This window comes from Genypterus blacodes, unplaced genomic scaffold (genome assembly GCF_046128005.1).
Source record: "Genypterus blacodes isolate CSIRO-AG114 ecotype Tasmania unplaced genomic scaffold, CSIRO-AGI_Gbla_v1 ptg000148l_1, whole genome shotgun sequence".
Classification (NCBI taxonomy): domain Eukaryota; kingdom Metazoa; phylum Chordata; class Actinopteri; order Ophidiiformes; family Ophidiidae; genus Genypterus; species Genypterus blacodes.
In genome coordinates, this window is record NW_027466950.1 from 164,040 (window position 1) to 184,559 (window position 20,520).

Consider the following 20,520-nt stretch of genomic DNA (forward strand, 5'->3'; position numbering starts at 1 on the left):
AGAGATAAGGTTTGCATCTTGTTGTGGCGTTTAGCTGATTCTAAATATCTCCTCTTAGGTCTTTGCTTTGATTGGAGACGCTGTCGTTTCTATATGATGCTGGTGCCAAAATGCTCACAAGCAGAAAATGTAATATTTGGACAGCTGTAGAGTGAAACAAGTCTCTCTCTCTCTCGCTCTCGCTCTCGCTCTCTCTCTCTCTTATGCCAAATGAGTATGGACTTTATGAGTTAGTACTTATTCTTTAGCAGACCTTCACTTTGCACTGTAAAATAAATAATTTCAATCTAATTTGGGATCCATCCAAGTATTTACTTTTAAATCAAGAAATAATGGAGCCTAACGGGTCTTATATATATATATATATATATATATATATATATATATATATATATATATATATATATATATATATATATATATATATATATATATATATATATATATATATATAATTTGCTGTGGTAACTCTTTTCAGCTTAGACGTGAGGATTCAGTTATACGGGTCGATGCCCCTTGCTTTAGATACACACAGCCAACATGGGAATATGTGGCCGGGGCTCCTGTTACACACATTTCTCCAACCCTCTTTAACATGGGAGCGCTCGTGTGTAATCAACTAATGCTGCGAGAGGGTGGAGGTGATGTCGTTGGTGGCAGGTCACTGTTTGGTTTGAATAACTAACCCTGGATTTAGGCAGAACATGATATATCATCTTATGTGGGTGAATCACGTTGGAGTGTGTGAATGAGAGGTGGATTTCTGTGGGTATATGCTGTCTGTGTGGGCGGATGCTGCGTGTGAGCGTGTGTGTGCGAGCCTGTGTGTGTGTATCCCAGGAGCTACTGCACACACGCGCCTGTGTCCACGCATGCACGTGTGGGTGTGGGAGGTGGACCAGTGACTGTGCACAGCAAATGATTCAGCACTGTATGGACATGATTCATGTTTTATGAGTCCGGGTCCCTATAAATTATATGGCCCGGCTTTTCTGCTGCGGCAGCACGGCACCGCTCTCTCTCTCTCTCTCTCTCTCCCTCTCTCTCTCTCTCCCCCCCCCTTTCTATCCCTCTTGCTCTCTCTCTCCCCCCCTTCCCCAGTTAATTCCTATACACCTTCACTTTCTCACCTACAACGCTTTCCTACATTGAACTCTTTCCCCTCTCTCTCTATCTCACTCTCCCTACCATCTTTCTCTCTCTCCCCTCCCCAGTTAATTCCTAATCACTTTCTCACCTACACGCTTTCCTACATTGAAATAATTCCCCTCTCTCTCTCTCTCACTCTCACTCTAACTCTCTCTCTCTCTCTCTCTCTCTCTCTCTCTCTCTCTCTCTCTCTCTCTCTCTCTCTCTCTCTCTCGCTTTGTTTTGTTTTTACCCACAAAACATATATACTAAATTGTTGCCCTCTCAGGATAAGAGCCTGAGGATGTTTGCTGCGCGGCCTACACATGTAGCTACACAACGCTCACCGCGGAGGGTAGACAGGTTGCAAACATGACTCAGTGGGTTCACCTGTGCACCATGTTCTTGTGTCAAGCCATTGATTTTCCTGCAGAGCACCCCAGGGAGCCTCCTGTGTGTGGGTATAACATTGGGTATAGCAACAATGTGCAAATCTTCCAGGCCTTTTTGCATTTAGTCCCTGTTTGTTTTGCCATGTTTTGTGGACTGTGTGTCTATTCTTTGGTAAGGATTTTGGCATTTTGCTGTGGTTACTCACGGCCCCCAGAGGGTGAGTGTGTCCGTAGCCCCCTGACCGCTCGGGCACCACCTATTGATCCATATTTCTATCTGCGCAGAAGAATGGAAGACGCTTATTTGGATTTTTCCCATTGTGAATCTGTTCATTGTGGAAAATTAGTGTGAATCAGTGTTGCAGTTCATTCAGAAAATGTGCAAAATTGGTAGCATTGCTTGGAAGATACATACTGTATGCTGTACATATATCAACACACTATAACGTGTCCAATGCAACTGACCGTAGTTGGTACAGACGATACAACTGGGAGTGTTCAATGTAAGCTTTGGAGAGTCTCCAACTGCCATTCACTTCACATAGTCTACGCAGAAAATGAAAAGGACTAACTTCCAGGAGCTCAGGCATCAGAATCTTATTGGATGACTGCCATGGCTGTAACTCTAGCACGTGCATGATCACCAGAGGGTTAATCCTTTGCCTTCTCAATTCTTGAATCCTCAAAAATGTGTTTTTTTTGTGATTGCATGTCACAACAAAATGTCAACTTAGCACATTATCTTTATCTCAAAATCTAATAAGAACCTACAGATGCTAAATGCTACATGCTTTGCTGTAAGAACCCCCAGCACCTTGCCTCTAGCGCCATCCTCAGGACTTCTCATTTGTAGGTTTTTAATTGTTTAGCCTTGAAATGAAAGAATGAAAAAATATATACATATATCATTTATGTATCAATAGGAATTCCAATCATAGATTAGGTTAGATAACCACAATGCTGTGCTGCATGTAAGGCTCTCCTGTTTATATCCCATAATGATGGTTTGGGTTAATCTCTCCCTCCTTCACAGCAGCAGCCACACTCTCCTCTGCTACATTCCAGGAGTGCAGATAAACACCAGCACTTCATGTTCTCTCTCTCTCTCTCTCTCTCTCTCTCTCTCTCTCTCTCTCTCTCTCTCTCTCTCCTCTCTCTCTCTCTCTCTCTCTCTCTCTCTCTCTCTCTCTCTCTCTCTCTCTCTCTCTCTCTCTCTCTCTCTCTCTCTCTCTCTCTCTCTCTCTCTCTCTCTCTTCTCTCTCTCTCTCTGCGTTTCATTCTCTCGTCACATCGAGCAAGATCTCACCAACAAACGCTGCATCTGACAGCGAGGACAGGGAGCTGTTATGCTGTTAACAAATGTGTTTTATGCATGCTACAGATGTAAGTGTTCCTTGAGGGAGAGCAGCCTGTTTGCTGTTAGCTGCTGGGGAGACAAGAGTCCGACTTCTCTATAAGACAGATGAGTTAAACCAATCTAATTCCAGCTTGTCGATAGGAAAGGAGCGCATTTGCCTGAGCAGAAATTGACCTTGTGTCAGGAGGCTGATGGAGAGGGCAACGTGTTGTGTGTTTCTGTGTGTGTGTGTGTGTGTGTGTGTCCCGTGTTTGTGAGAGTGCAGACATTTGCATGCACCTGTACTTCACCACAATCTATCCCAGGACCTTTTAGCTCAGCGTGTTGCTATATTTGGAGCTGTGCCAAAAGGTCAGCCCCCCTGCACCGGCTGGAAAACACGGATATGCCGGTTTAATGCTATGACGCACATCTGCCGGGAAACAGACACCACTTTGTCACAGTCACTGGCTACATGCTTTACATCAGCCTCAAGGATACATTGATGTGATGGCACTGCGTGATGGAAATTGACCTGTTATTGTGACTGGTGGTTTAGCCAGCAGGCTGACTGTTTTACATGATGACTCGTGTCATTTATTTTCTAACATCCTGTTTTCATTCATCTGAACTCATCATTTTGCCTCGGGAAGCTATAGCCAATCCAGATGAACTAAATAGAAAGGAGACAAGAGAAGAGAAGTGTGTAGAAAGGGTGTTTGATCATTTCTACAAACAGTAAATAGCAGGTCAGCAGTCCAGTTAGTAGATAGCTTCAGGTCAAACATTCTTTATCTGGAGTTTTATTTAATACAGAATACAGGTCTATCAAAATAGAGCCTACTTTCCTAACCAATCATAATGAGGCATGGCCACTTTCTACAACCCGGAGTTTAAAACCCAGAGGGCCTGTCGGAAAACTCATCAATCACATGCTGATTGCGAGGAATCATGCTGTTTCCAACATGCCAGTGTCGCCGCCCTGGAGGATTTCCCTTGGAAGTGTGTGTCTGCTGGGTGAAGGAAATGACACACACACCTGTGACCTGTCATTACATGACTAAAAGAAGGGAGTCATCTTTATGCTGAACACAGATCCACACACCACATCAGTGTGCGCTGACTGGACCCAATGTGGGTGTGTGACAGTAGCTTAAGCATAAACCCAGGCTAAGTTACATTACATGCTACGGTCTGGGTAGACTTGAGAAATAAGAAATGAAGCACTTCTTTAAATTAAATCCCACACCAATATGTTGTTTTTATGTGGGACAGAAAGCGACGACGTCCAAACCTCTTTTTGACCACATTTTGATGTTGTAACCATTCCGGACCCATTTAAAAAGCCGAACACCCCCCCCCCCTTCCCCACGTATAGCCCGGTCATAAAGACCTGGGTTCTGGCATCTCACTTACACATCAGCTAATTATAGTCCACTGTAATTACAAATGTGTCATTTCTCATTAGGCCCTAACAGCAGACATGCAAATGAAACACACTATTTGACAGAAGGAGTTTTTCACTTCTCCTCCTCATTCTTTTAATCTCTGGGTTGACACAGAGCAGGACGCCAAAGCTGAATTCTGTATTCTTCTTCTCTACCATTATTCTCATGTGCGTATACTGTATGTTAATGAGGCCCTAGGGGTATGAAGAGATAGCTCTGTCTTTACCCACTGTGTCTTCACCTGCTTACTGTTGTGCCAAGACAGCAGTCTGGTTATGCCGCTTTTCTGTAATTTTGTGCCTTTATGACATTGTTGTGCACACACACTACACAACTGAGCACAGACAAGGTGCATAAATTCCAAGATCAATCATCTGGAAGGAGATGACATTGAATCCTCGGAGGAAATGTAGGAAGTCACTTTGATTGTGGATATAGACTGAAACAAGGAGGAGCTGCTTGCAGTGTTTGCAGTGTTTGCAGTGTTTTGTGCAGAGAAAAATAAGCAGTTTTTTGTCCCTTCCACCTCCTCTCTTTGGCAGTAGCTAATTGCCATTCAAAGGCTTTGAGTTAGAGCTGCTCAAGCTGTTGGAACGTCACGAATGTTTGCACCAGTAATTTCAAACACACATTTGTGTATCTGGGACAGCTGCAGGTCTGAGTTTGGACTTGGCTCTGATCAGCTGGGACTTAAACAGGTGTCCATGCTGGACTCAGAGAGACATTCTGACCTTTGGCCTGGGGTCCAAGAAGAAAACTCTATCTGGTACTGGAAGATCAGAGATGAAATTACACAGTCTGTGCTTGTCATTACTTGATCTTGCTTACTATCAGGTCTAAGAGTCAGAACTTTGGTATTAGACCTTTAGTTTAACCTAGGATCCAGCGCCAAAGTGCAAAATGAGGCCTGTGACTGAGATGGTCCATGTCTGTGTGATGCTGTCTGTGCTATTAATAACCCCCCCGCTTGTTTTGGCATAGTATGTTCAGTTAGTGAGTCAACAATGAATTAGTAAAGCTAATGTTCGCATTAAATCAGGAACCAAATGCACATAAACACACGCGCACACACACACACACACACACACACACACACAGCTGTGCTCTGCGCTTAGCGAAAGGGGGGCTGGTCGGTGTGCAGTGTGACGCTTCAGCACTGCGCCACTGACTGTTATTGGAAACTGTGTCCTAAGGCTCTGATCTATACATCACACAGACCTCTGTGCCTCCATTACGTAACACGCAGAAAGAAAACAACACGTTTCTGTAATTTTCTATGATATTTTCCCTTTATTTCCCTTTATTTCTCTCAATATACCCTGTTTCCATCTCTCTCTCTCTCTCTTTCTTTCTCTCACTCTCTCACATACACACACACACACTTATCTATACATACGGCGTATAGCAAATACTAATTCTGGCCACGGAGGATCAATGTGCGATTTTCCAGCTCTCAGAAACCTGCAGTCAGATTACCACTGAACAACACTAACTGTAATATAATTGCTGCTTTTCGCTCTCACAGCTCTATGTGCGCACAGCTGTGTGTGTTAATGTATTCACAGATACACTCACAGTGATGCGACTGTGACGCTATAGGGCTGCTGGCGTCAGACCTGCACCTTTTTTTTTTTAAAACCCAGGGTTTGTGATGTAGCCTGTTCTGGCCACTTGAGGGCATCTGGGTAGCCTTAAGGTAAACACTGTGTTGCTCTTATTTACATGGTTTCAGTTTCAGTTTTGAGTCTTTGTGCTCTGACAGCTGATTTACAAAAAGAGCAGTGGAATATAGAAAAGTTAAATATAAGAGTTCTGCTGCAATTCTACCCTGTGATTGATTCAGAGTCATTTCCACAGCGTCTTATCTTGTCCTCTTTGCAAATTCAGCTATACAAGGTTCCATTTAGTTTGAGCTATCTGGCCTCTTTGTCTCTGTTTTAACCATCGGAACACTTGCACGTTGGAGTGTGTAGCCACGGTCTCCTCTCCTTCATCGACACTGAAATCCTGCAGTAGTCTCCTGCTGAGCTCTGCACTGCCCTCTAGTGGTTAAAAAGCAGCGAAGCACTTTGATACAAATGATCAACGAGAGACTGACATACAGTTTATGTGTTTATTATAAAAGAAACAGGTGAATAGGAACGATTTGTGTAACTTCAAAACGTGTAGATTATGTTAAGTGTTCATAATATATAAATATATGTTATTTCCCCCAAATAATGGATACTTATGCAGCAAATCAACATGTTCTGTCTCGAGTAGATACAACATATCCAGATGGTTGGAGGCTGTAATTGAGCTTCCACTTGAAGGTTCTGCTTCTCTGACACCCCAGCACAGCAAACAAGACCGACAAACGCATCTGCTGAAGTCCATTGATTTCAGGTGGAGCCCCATACGGTCCGTACTTTAGTGCTGGAGCCCATTCTGTATTCCATCTGTGCAACTGAGCTTGCAGGGGCGACGTTCTGAGAATCGTGTGTGTGTGTGTGTGTGTGGTGTTCTTGCCGCTCGCTGCTGCATGTCATAATGTTGTTGTATTTCAATGAGCTGGCAAGCGGTAATTAGGTAGCATTACCTGGGGATAAAATTCACAATTTGATTTTAACATGGCGCCAGCTGTTTTGCAATGAATGATTTGACGTGATGTTTTTTGTTCCCTTTAAACTTACTCTCTCTCTCACTCACACACTCTCACACACATACACACACACACACACACACACACACACAGTCTTTTCCCTTTAGCGCTGTGATAGACTGGCAACCTGTCCACGGCTCACATATTGCATGCTGGGATACATTCCGTCCAACTATAACCCTGCACATGATTAACCTAAATCCTAAAAATGAATAGATGGAGTGAGACGTTTGTACTTTTGTCCCTTATTTTACACTTCACGGTTTAAAAGGAAACACATCAACCGAACAATTAAACCAAACCCTGGTTCTTTTATACTGCATTGGGTCAATTGAGGACACAGATTTGTCTAAATATAACTTGTGCCTCATGTTTTTCGAGGACAATACAGTCCTTCGTTTCCCTAAAGTGCCTGTCAACACTTCTTGTTTTTGACGTTCGGTCCCATCCGTCTACACAGGAGAAGTTATCTTGAATTAACATCAGCTGTCTGGCCTCATAACGTCCCTCAGAGAAGCTTTCAGACCAAATATCTACAATTAAACATGAGTTCAACTACCACAGTAACATCGGATGCTCCAGTAACTATAAGACAGAAGGTCATAATTTTATTTTTATATAGCAGCTTACAGGTAATATCAATCAAACTGTACTTAAGTTGTGTTTTTTATGTTACTAAAATCAGGGGAATTGATATTAGGCTATTTTGATGCAGAAAAATGCTGTGGTTAATTTAGAGAAATAGACTTACAGTATATAAAACCATATTAACCTCTTGCGTCCTGGTCTGGGAGCCTCACTGTCATCTCTGCTGGAGACGTCTGATCCTGTAGAGTGCATCAGGTCACACAAACCATATGACTGAGTTGATATATGTGTACATAAAGTACTTGATTTATTGAGACCCGTCATGATATTTGATTGTAGTGTGTGTGTGTGTGGTAATGACTTCTGTCACACTAGAGTGTATCAACAACAGATTAATTACTTGGCTGCATGGCTGACTGTCACCTCAGACACCACACACACACACACACACACAGAACAGTGGCGCTATATCATCTCTTGGTCTTTCTTTATGGTCTGAACTGAGAGGGTCACAGAAGCCAAAGTGCAGATCCATCTAATGAACATGAGCGTCATAACTTCCGCCATTACAGACATCATTAACCTTTCATTGTCTCGTGGGAAAAACGTTATTGCTGCAATCATCAGTTGCAACCAAGGTCTCATTCATGTTCCGTCTCATTGGAGATCTATGGTGCATGTTATGTGAACACATCTTAAAATAAAATACTCATTAGATTTGATAATATGGTTCTGGCTCGGATTACAAATTAATTTAACAACACAAGTCCTTTTTCTCTCCATGTGTCTATCTGTCTATCTGTCTATCTGTCAGTCTGTCGGTCGTCACAATCTGGCTTTAAGGTCAAACAGGAAAGTTGTGAATTAAATTTGTGATTAAGGCGACAAAAGATCACTTCTTCTCTGATTTTATTTTTTTTCTGTACACGCACTGCGACAACATCTTTGTGAAGTGTGTGTCTGTGTGTGCGGTATTGAGAAAGAGGTGTGAGTGTGTGGGAGAGGGAGAGGGGTCAGCAGTGGTGATGCTTTCAGATGCAGGCTGTGGTTCTGAAGGACCCGTGTGCTTCTCATGTCTTAGACAACAGACTGAAACACACCTGAATGTCTGTAGCTTCTCTGTTAAGGCATTTGAATGTAGAGTAGCTGATGAAAAATATTGCTTTTACTTTAAGTTGTGTTTTGTATTGAAAATGGGCATCACTTCAAATTAAAACCAGTCGTCAATCTATAGTTATACTCTCTCAAACACACAGAAGGCAGATAAGCAGACACACAGTTAGAGTACGTAACAGTTAATGTACATTTACAGCCCTATATACAGTTTATATAGTGCATATATAATCTTTAAATCCATGAAGTGAACTCTGACTGACCTGACACCAGCCTCATTTCTGTTCTGCTTTCCAGTACGTGAAGTTTGCTTCTTGCTTCAAAAAGTTCTCCCTGATATTCATGTGCATATCTCCTTCCCTAAACTCTGCATTTACCTGTGCCCCATTTTGTAAGCTGTCACAAACACACACAGGTATCCACACACACACACGCACACACTCATTTACAGCCTTCAGTCCTAGAAGCAGGCCTGCCGGGGGGGTGGGGTGGTGCGTTTGGAACTAATTGATATTCTCTCCAACTCTGCCCAGGGCTTCTCCAAGGAACCTCACTTTGCAGCACTGCTGACAGGGCACATTCCATCACTGCTGCAGACTTAAAATAGGATCAAAGGATGGAAGTGTGTGTGTGTGTGTGTGGGTGTGTGTGCGAGAATGAGAAAAATGGAGAGACAGAGAGAGAGAGGATGTGTGTGACCGGCATGCTGACTTCCTTTCCTCTCACAGAATTGTGGCGTTAGCGTTGTTTTGTTCCTGCGCGTCTCACATTTGTCTTCCTGACGTTCGTCTTTATTTCCGATTCTGTCTTCATCTTCTAGCTTCCTTTCCTCTTCATCTCTTGTCTTCCTCTTCATGTGCCCACAGGTGCTGAAGGTTCATTGTGTGCCGCATAGTTTCGTAACAAGTCCTGAATTCACACTAGATCTGTGGACTTTCACCTTCAGACCTCCAGGGCCCCTGACACACTTTAAACTGTGCGGATCTTTGTTGCCCTCTTTCACAAGTATTGGCCAAATATTCTGGTTTCTCTCCTAACTTGATTTCCAGATTTCCTTAGACTGTTAGATTTTGAGTTTGTTTACAATGCGACCTCTCTGCGCCGTCTTTAAATGCCTTCATTCAGTTTGTTGACTCAAGTCAGATTATTCACCACATAACCGCAGTTGTTTACAATTTGGGGGTTTTCATTCGGTAGTGAAGCAATCACTGCTGGAAAGGGCCACAAGGCGGTGTCTCATCATCGCCTCTTCAATTCAAGATTACCCTTTTTTTTCACTTGCTCTAATCAGGTTCTCTTTAAATGCACAGAAGTCAGAGTAAATTGTGATGAAGCCCTCAGACGCCGTCGTTATATGATGCATCCATCCGCTTGACCTTTGTCTGGAAAGGTAGAGTTGCCCAGAAGGGACAATTAGGTCCCTCCATGAGCATTATCACCATAGAAACCTCCGACTACAATCAGCTCGCCCCTTTGAGGCTCTCCACCCCCCTGTCGTGTTGCCTCGCCCTCGCTCTGACTGCATACGTCACCTCCTCGTCCACAGGGGGGGCCCGGGCACGCGTGGATTTGAAAGTCTACGCCGCTTGTTTTCGCTCTATGCGTACTTCAGCAGCGCAAGTATTAAACCGAGGCTTTATTTTAAACGAGCTCGACGCCATTTGTGAGTGGAGCTCCCAGTGTGAAGCCAGTGTGTTTCATTAATGTCTCCGTCGGAGGGCTCCGCACCTCAGGCCCACTCTCATCTCATCCCCGAGAGAAGGGCAACACTCCATCATGCTTGCAGCAGAGGGACATATTGTAATGTGGCTATACATATTCCCCAGTGGCATATTTAGAACACCTAGAAGCCATTATGTGATGTACACTTCAATTATTTTATGACACACTGCATGGGATGATGAACCAGCTATTTAAAGGGCCATGAGCGGAGGCTTAATGGATCGTATCCGTCTCTCGTTCAGAGCTCCGGGTAAATGTCAGTAAGATTACTTCCTAAGCTTGCACAAATTTGTATTTACAGAGACGGTATGAGTGTCTGCAGTGACCTCGGTCCTTCATTCATTCACACCTGAGGATGGATCCGAACTACACACTTCATACACACACTACACACACTTCATGCCACTACACCTTTATAGTAAACAGCCATTTGTAATTGGCGACAGCACCTGTTACATACTGAGTTTGCATGAAATCTACATTTTGGTCCCCAGATGATGAATCATGAGGTTTTGGTGACCCCACCATCTTTCACTTGCGGCCCCATTGGAGGAGCATATTTCCCCCTTGCTCACAAGAAATAATTCTGTTACATTGTGATATTCGTGCTCCCCAGTGGATAAACTTACTTTCCAATTTTGAACCCTCCATTGGCTTTCACGTGAAGCTTGCAACTCTCACACAACCTGTACACACTGCAAGAAGCCTTTCTGAGCACTTTATTGCTTCAGTAGTTGGACTTGCGCTAATTTAAAGCTCTGATTATAAAAACCTAAAGCATAAGCGAGAGAAGTGGAAAGGAAAGGAGGAAATAAATCCTACTTAAGCAGAATCACTGTTCCAGTTTTAAATTGAATTAACTCAGTCTTTGATAATGCCGTTTCATTTGATTTAGGCAAGTTAAGCTTCTTTTATTTCATCCAGTTCTAGGGCTGAGAAGTGCTGAGTCCAATTGACTCTCGCTCCCATCAGGGCGTGTGATAAAGGAATAGGGCCCCGAGCAAAGTAATAGCAATAATCAAACGGGTTGTTTGTCCCCGTCCCATTGGGTGACATTTGCTGTGCCTCAGCAGTAGGACAGCTAACTAACAGTAATGAGATTTGCAAGGCTGTGATTGGATTAGAATGTTCTGATCTGATGAGGCTGTGGCTTCACAAGTCTTCATCAGATTCTGTTGCGCGTCGAGTTTTAGCCACGACGCGTTTGGCTCATTGTGTTTTCTATACAGGAATTGTGTGTGTGTGTGTGTGATATGTTTGCATGTATTTACTTGCATTGTATGACAAGTATACTGACACTAAACAGTACCGAGTCATGTGTCTCGTCTCCTGGGCAACAGGTTAATTTCTTGTCGATGAGATCCCGAGGCCGTTTCATTTGCGTCCCGGCTCACGTGTTGTGACCGAACGTATTAATCTCACTGCCGTTCCCTGTGACCTCCACCTTTAAAGAATGCTGAGGTGTTGAGTGTTCCTAGACAAATGGATGTGAACAGTTTGGGGCGGACTGTCAGTTCACCGTAACCATGTTAGATCCCAGTATGGGGCCTCTATAAATGGGTCTGTGAGGAGACACTGGAAGCTAAGACCCCAGAGTATAAGGCCTTGGCTCGGAGGGGTTTGGAATGGGGCCGCAATGGATCCTCACCATTTCACATGTAGGAGGAAAAAAAATGTAGGTATGTTCTCCCTTTGGTTTGTTTTATTCATGCATATGTGTGTGTGTGTGTTCACGTGGGTTTGATTTGTTTTGACACGGCCGTGTATTGTATCGGGCTTGATGGGAATTCTTTCTCTCTCTTTTTTGTGCGGAAAGCTTCACTCAGGCGGCTTGTTCCTGCACTCAATTTCAACTTTTGTGGTTAAAAATGCAAGAGTTCCCACACAAAACCTCCTCTCCTCTCCTTTCCTCTCCATTCTTTGCTGAAAGTGCTGCATTTGGAGACTTTCCTGTGGTATCTGTATTACTCAAAGACACCAACCGTGATTTATGCTTCAGAGGGGGGAAAAAACAAAGAATGGTCGGCAATAATAATGCAACTACATCCCCGCACGTTTTGTTCCTTGGTGTAATTTGTATCCTTCAGCGAGTAAAGGAAACCAAATTAATTGTAGTAATCAAGCTCTCCCATTGGGTCCCTTTGCTATCAAATATTATCCTTAATGCACAACATATTCCAGCAAATCTGCAGAAGAATATATTTAGATTCCTGGTGTAAATTCACGCTTTTATTGTGTAGGATTTGAACAGAAGTGGACTGACGACAGAGTGAAGCAGGAGAGCTTGTCGGTGGATTACAGAGCTGTAGCAGAGCGGCTGTGCTCGGTGTGATGGAGGGGGACTATTGCTGAGCTCACAGTGTCCGCTGCTGGTTAGAGCGCTAACTGCAGTGCCTCCCCCATCAGGGCTGACTGAACCTCATTTCAGCCAAAGCCACCAGAGCTCTCGGTGCTTCTCCGCTGCATACAGAAAAGCACGAGGCGGTGTGAGAGGAACGCACCATGCAGGCACCTCTGTGTGTTGCTTGGCTTAGATTTAAACGAGGGAGGGTGTTAAATGGATAAAATGAATGAATCTGTGCATGTAACACTCCTTTCAATGGCTGTTTGTGAGGATTTTTGTTCTCTATTGCCAGTGGACACATAAGAGCGTCCATGTTTAGCTGTGTACCTGAGCATCCGTCCATCCTGCAGCCTCTCTCTGTGTAGAGATCAACAGGTCCATCATGTGTGCAGGGCAGTGAGGAGCACATGAGAGCGGACGCCTCACTCTTCCTCTGTGCCCACATGTTTAATTACAGACACAAACAGCAGATGGCTCTCTTGAGTTTTAATTTCTCCGCTGGTGGATTTTTGGGGACTTGAGCTGATATTCTCTCCCCCTACCCAACTGCAACAAATATCAAGGAAGACCCAGCATCGGCACATGTGTGAGGACGGACAAACACATCAAATACGCAATCTGAAGAGGGGTTAAGTGGACCCTCACTCACGGACACACCACCCCGCTGTAAGTGGCGGAAAGGGAGGGGACCGATCTGTGCCATCGCGGTGAACAGAACTAGCAGGAGCCGGAGCTGGAGCTGGATCAGGAGCTGTCCGCGGTGCTGAACGCAGAAAAGAGCGCAAACGGAGCGAGAGTGTCGCGAACGCGCTTCGTTTCGACGCAGTGACAGAATAAAAGTTACTCAGGTCACATCATCACGGTGACGTGAGGCGACAAGACAATGTCCCCCATACTCCTCAGCCATTTTATCAACCTTACACTTCCCCTTCTTATACCAGCTTTACATGGCAGCATCCGGAGCCCCTATCCGAGGGTGGGGGGTGGGGGGGTTGAGTGTGGAGGTCGAGGAGGGAGGGAGGTAGGGGGGGAGAGGAGGAGGAGGAGTAGGAGGGCATCCTCTTCACTCAGGCGTGTGTGCGAAGGAGGACCGAGCGGTTGAGGACTTGTTGATGGGGAGGATTTGTTGATCTCGGCCGCTGCCAGTCGGCGGGTAAATAATCTGTGGCGTCACTTTTCCATCTCTCTCCTCTCCTCCTCCTTCCCTCGATCCCGATCCTGCCGGAATCTCTCTCTCTGTCTCTCTCACTCTGTCTCTCTCTCTCTCTCACACACACACACCGCGGACCCTCCGTGAAAAATACCCCCCCCCACGGAGTCTCACTGCTCGCTGCTTCAAGTTAGTGTGTGTGTGTTCTGTGCGCGCGTGCGTGTGTGTCTGTGTGTGTGTATGCAGCTTGTTGTCACTCGGTGCAGACGTCACCTCCGCGGGACTCGGATCAGCTTTTGTTCGGTGTGTTTTTCTCCTCGATCGCGACCCATCCGTCTGTAATGTGAGTGGGATTGTTTCTCTACATCGACCCGCCGGGTGGAATAAGCTTCAGGCGGCGGTTGATCTCGCCTCCGGAGCGGCAACTTTGCATCAATTCAGCCTGCAACTCTGCATTCATTTATAACTACACACTCTGTCACTGCGTATGTGTCCGAAACGTGTGTGACTCTCTGTGATCGATGCCCGCCGCGCGGCGCCGCGCCGCATGCAGGCTCCTCTCTCGCCGCAAAAACTTGAAGCTTCTCCCCCCCCCCCCCTCCCTCCCCTCCCCCTCCCCGGATCTTCTTTCTTCCCCTTGACGACCGTATTTGCTTCATAATTCCCGGCGGGCTGGACGGCTTCTGAGGGGAGCGACCCCCGGGCGGCGGTAGGAAGGGAGGGAAAGTGTCCGGAGACTTCGGCCGGTGCTGGACATTCAGGAGACATGGACAGCACCGGACATGTCTCAGAAATTGATCCGAACATCACCGTGCAGGTATGAATAATCCTCTGCACACCCGCTCCGCCTGAGTTTGACATAACGCGTCTTCACCCAGACTGTTGTGATCGACGCTTATGGAATTACGCACGAACTGATTTTTTAAATTTTTTATTATTCATTTTTTCACGAATGTCCCAAGAATGACGGCTTGGCTCATATCGTGATTGTCATGTAGTTGCTCGGACAGAACCACGATAAGCAGCTCACACACCCTTTGACACCTGATTGACACCACGGAACGGAGCAGCAACAACAGCCGCCACCATGGGACTGTGACCCGGGCTGCGAGCTCCGATCGAGAGGCGGCTGTTTGCGTAGTCTGCGCTCCGTGCGCAGGCTATAGGGACCGGGACAGTTGTTGTGATATCGAGCCATGGCTGCTGCTATTGCAAGCGGGCTGATCAGGCAGAAGAGGCAGGCGCGGGAGCAGCATTTGGACCGGCCCTCGACCAACCGGCGGAGGAAGAGCCCCAGTAAGAAACAGGGGCTCTGCAATGGGAACCTGGTCGACATCTTCTCCAAAGTGCGCATCTTCGGGCTCAGGAAGCGGCGACTACGGAGACAAGGTGTGGGAACTTCAAGTGTGGCGTTCAGTGTAAACATGTGCATACATATAGACAACCACTGGTTGATCGCTCCGATTAGACATATGAGTCATAATTCCATTGGCTCTCTCGTCTTTAAAGAAGCGCCACCGTGCGTAAAAAGGTTAAAGCAAAGGAGAGAAAGCGTGTGTGATTGTGTGTCTTTGTGTGTTATTTCTCGGGGCTGATGGGCGAGAATACACACTCTGCCTCTGATTTACATGCAGACTCAGGTTGCTGACAGCTTCCTGACGATCCCAGCTGCATGCATGTCCCCCTCTTTAACGCTACAAAGGGCCTGATCGCTCTGGAAGCACATGTATGATTTGTTGAACTGCTTAGCTCATAAACACAACAGAGGCAGAGGAGAAACTCATTTATATCCAAGCAAAAAGGTCAATACCTCCACCGGAACGGAGGTGACACATTCCAAACATCATCTTTTTCTCCTAATTGACCAATTCCAGGGCCAGTAAGGCTTCTGATTCATTTATCTGATCTTCCTCCCGCTTATGAAAACGTCATGAACATTTGTCCTCTGATGTGGCGACCCCGCGGGTGCTAAAGAGTCCGTCAACATGTATTTCTCTCTCACAATCAGTGGCTACAGTGAGGATAATTTTTCTTCATAAAAATCGATGAGTTTAATTCACTTAGGGGGAGACATTAGTCCAATCACTCCCCTTCAGGGCGGAGTGATGGATGATGGGAGATTTCCCGCTTAGAATCATCATCAGGTGTCAAACCTGTTGCGTTTGACGTTCAATCACGGAATCATCAATCAGTTTTTACCTCAACCCTTGACTATTGATCATCTTTTTATGGGGAAATGAGTGAATCCAAACGGCAGCGTGGGGACTGAAGTGTTTTTGTCTTTTCATGATTGAATCTCCTCTCTTCTCCTGGTTGCTGTGTTCATATTAGATGTCAACAAATGCTGTTAGTGAAGATGTTGACTTCTGTGATGATTCCATTGATTAAGACATGGATTGAACACAAACAGGGACACATCTGGTTCATCTGGTGCATCAGGCATGCAGGGTATAATCTGCCGTCCTCCAGGCCTTTTGTTTCCGCTCCCTCCCACTATGTGTGTGTGTTTGAGGGAGTCTGTGCGCTGCTGTCTGCGTGTTGTTGTGTGTGTGTGTGTGTGTGTGTGTGTGTGTGTAATTGTCTTCCATCCGCTTTTATTTGAGGATTTTGCTTGTGATCTATCTTAAATGGTTTCATCAGAAAATCCCCAGCAGTGCCCGATAGCTCCTCAGATCAGAGACGTTAGACAGAAGATGTTGTTGTTTGGAGGGTAGATTGAACGCCTGACCGGGATCAGAACCCATCCCAGGCTCTGCAGGAATGGCTCTTTATTTTGCTATGGCTTCTATCTTAACTCCCTGTCGTCGTGCAACTAAAACCTAAGAGTTAGAAACGTGTCTACCAAGATGAACTGACAGCAACACACCTGCAACAGCCATTTTATAACAGAAATGCAAGGCTTTCCTCAGGCTTATAGGATAGGGATGAGATTCCAGAGAGGAAAAGAGGGTGTGAGCCGTGTTGTGGGGCTCCGACATGCCACCGGGAAGACAAGTACCAGAAATGTAAATGAAATGAGGGAAAGCTGTTTCGGAAATAGGCGTGTTGTCCTGATTTGGGGATGATGGAGCTCTAATCAGAACACGAGACAAACACTCGCTTGTCCTTTGCTTTAATTTCAAGTGATTAAAGGCCCAATGGGAATACGCTTCATTAATTTTCACCTCACATGAGATTTGGGGGGAAAATCACTACCAAGCAGTATGAGCTCTTGGTGTCTTGGTCTATGAGTTATGGCTCCTAAGGTAGACGGGGTTCAATATTTCACTGCGAAAGAACATTTTTACTGAATGAAGCTCCCCCCCCCCCCCCCCCCCCCCCCCCTGTTGTCTTGATCTGAGAGCGTTCCAGTGGACCCTGTTCAGCCCTCCGAGAGCCGGGACGGAGCTGCTGCACTTCCCACTGTATGATCATATGTTAAAGTCACATTCCCGCTGAGATGTGTCACGACAAGAACGCTGCGAGTTTGAAACGAGCTCAGCGCCAGTATTCCCCCTTTTTGCTTTGAACGTGTATTTCACAGGATAACGTAACCATGGCTACCAGCAGAGAATACCCACTTCAATTTACTGTATACTGTATACACTTTTTCATTTCAGCGATATTAAACCCTAGTTGCTTTGCGTTTGTCGGCACTTATTGAAAAAGGCATCGTTCGGTCGCCTTTATATAGAAAATAACAGTCAGACAGGATTTGTTCCCATCTTTCATAATGTACGATTACAGAAAAACTTCATTACCAACACGAAATTAAACTAGAAGAGTGCTCATTAAAGTACAAACCCCCACTAAGCCCAAACACTACAACATGAAATGTGTCTTGTTCTAATAGGATCCAGGCACAAAGAGGCAGAAACAAACACGAGCAGAAAATTCTTGTTTGTCCTTGTAGCTTATACAGATTCATTATATCAAACTGTTTGATCGTCTCAGCTACACATTAGGAGCTGCTGCATGTTTTCTTCCACACTTGTTATCCTGCATCATTTACATTTTTTGGAAATAACAAAAATTGCTGGATTTACCCGTTGTCTTTCCTGATCCCGGTCCCTCCAATAAGATTTCTATATAATCACTTCAGACATTTTCAAGCAATCCTGCCAATAAACACTGTAACAAACAAACACAGACACGGAAAAGGGTTCTTAGATTCATATTAATGTACATTTTGCGACCAAATACATAGACTTGCCTTCAGACCAATCAGCACGGTGTTAAATGTGGTTCCACTCCCGCCCAGTAAGTGAGAGGGGGGCACATGCACATGCAGCTGGTGTGCACTCATGATGTCCCTGCTCTGGCTCTCATTAGCCGACTAGATTAGATCCTCAGATCATTAGATTATGTTATACTGATCAGACCATAAGATTAGCCTACATGATCAAGCCATGTGCGAAACCCATTTGAGGTGATCGGTGTCTTCTATGTAGCGTGTTGACGGGCCTCCCATCAGACAATAGGGCTCCATCAGTCAGCATTCAGAGGAGCCGCCTGTATCAGATGTAGGGAAATTGCAGCAGCTTTCCTTTGCTTCGCACAGTTTTCCACAACAGAGCGAGGCTGAGGGAACACAGAGGGGTTTTTCCTATGCAGGCAGGAAAAGCCCTTCTCCTATTCCAGAAACATCTAAAGTGGGTCAGGCAGGGCAGAGCTGACAGCAGTCTACAACTGCTGCTGTGGCTGTGTATGTGCTGGTGCCTGTGCGTGTGTCTGTGTGTGTGTGTGTGCACGTGTGTGTCCTGCTGTGCTCTATTTGCTTTGAACAAAACTAAATGTGTCTATTCAGGCGTGTTCACAACAAGACAAGGTTTTCAGGGGAAAGATGCTCTTATAGGACAGAAGGAGAGCTGCCAAGACTATGCTTTAAGGAAGAGGGAGAGAAACCCGAACGTGTCCGTGACCGTCCGGTTTGTACAGAACGTATAGAGGACTCATGCTGCAGAACGACACCATTTGACGGTTGTTCTGAAGGAAAACCCCCCTGCTGCTGCCTACAAGCGCTCGGTTTCCCTAGAAACAAGACAGTGGCTTGTAGGAATATACGTCTGTGGCAAAACACTGACATGAATGTGACATGTTGAGGGTCATTCACTTAGAGAGACTGACACAGAAACATGAAACACAATGGAGAAAGATCCGTGTTCCAACCCTGACGGAAATGAAAACGCTGTGTCATTCTAGAAACGAAGAGGCTCTCCTCCATGCTTGACTAAAAGAGGTTTTTAAGAGGGTTACGTAACACATTCTAAGCCTTTATTGACAAAAATGACATGAGGGGAATCAGGGAACCACAATAACAATCTTATTTCCTTCCTCCATTGTGAGATTATCTTATATTTTGGTCAATTTCTTCAAACATATTTTGCCAATATCGTCCATATTCATCCCATTTATCCCACATTCCGTCCAGATCCAGTTTCAAAAAGCTTTATTTGTATGTTATTGAACAAATTCCTCTCTGCAGGCTTGCACTGCGTCCCTCTAACTTCCTGTGTGACCTTGTTGTCTCGGATGTGACAGAACTTTCAGAGGTGCCCTCTATCTTCCTGTCACCTTCTCATTATTTTATAAGCGGCGTCATTTCGACCTGACCGTGTACACAACGCACAAAGACGGAAGAAGAAGGAGAAGAAAACGTCCCCCCGGGAGTGAACGTGGTGCGATGTTCAATGGCTTCAGATTTATAGGAGATCACCTCCGACGCATCCAAACCAGCCGACCGAGAACAAGCTTGACCTTCTATGCACGATAAGGGATTAGAAAAAGCCATTAGGCATTTCACCCGGACGTGTCGTAGAAAAATGGACGTCCAGTGTTCAAGTGACAGTCATAAATAATGCAGTGGTTATTGGAGGACGTAATTGAATTATAAACGTATCGATGCAGGCCACTCAGAATAAGGATAGAAATGAAGGAGCATATATTAGGCTTATCTTCTATCTTTTCTCTCCCTTTTTAAACTCGTGCTGTGAATTAGCTGCTCGAAATATTGAAACTAAAGGGGAAATCCATGTGTGTGTGTGTGAGTGTGTGTGAGGCCCCAGGGAATGCAGCCGGCGTCGCATGATTTATAACACCACGGAGGAGCCAAGTTCACCTACGTAGAGGTGCACACACACTCGCACAACACACACACACACACACGCACGCGCACGCGCACGTGCGCGCGCGCGCGTGCATGTGTTTCATTGTTACAGATCGCTCCTGCTGAACTGTCCTCAAAATCAATTCCACTTTCCCATATTGTTTAAATGCTGCTGATCAAAGTCATTAATCGATCGGCGCATCGCCATCTTAGTGTTTTCTCACAAGTCTACACGCCCGAGGGAATGTTGCACTCATTAAAAATCCATGTTGGAATCAGTGCGCGTGCCTGTATGCATGTGTTTGTGTGTTTGTGTGTGTGGGTGTGGTTTGGCCTCTTTGCTCTGTGTATTCTCTCTCTAAAGGGGCTGATGGGTAATATGGGTGTGGTCTTGAGGTTGCGGGGTATCGGATCGTCGCCACTGGTTCGCTCGTCTTTTGCGGCGACCTCTGTTGCCGATGTTCGCCGATAAGTACACGATTAATTTGAGCGGCGTCCATCCTTCTGATGTTCTGCTCGTCTGTGACTGATGGACAGAGGGAGACAGAGGACAGACGCTGTTGATGCTGATAC

At 45.4% G+C, this 20,520-nt stretch overlaps 1 protein-coding gene across 3 annotated transcripts in view; it reads left to right on the forward strand.

The window, feature by feature from the left end:
• fgf14 (fibroblast growth factor 14) overlaps positions 1 to 20,520 on the forward strand; it is a 91,641-nt gene that overhangs the window by 42,707 nt on the left and 28,414 nt on the right. Inside the window, exon 1 of one of the 3 annotated variants that reach the window (XM_076165700.1) lies at positions 15,059 to 15,251. The exons of the other annotated variants lie outside the window; for them this stretch is intronic. Within the exon in view, the coding sequence (XP_076021815.1) occupies positions 15,059 to 15,251 (193 nt within the window). Of the gene's footprint in view, positions 1 to 15,058; positions 15,252 to 20,520 lie in introns of those variants that run through there. 3 annotated transcript variants of the gene reach the window in all.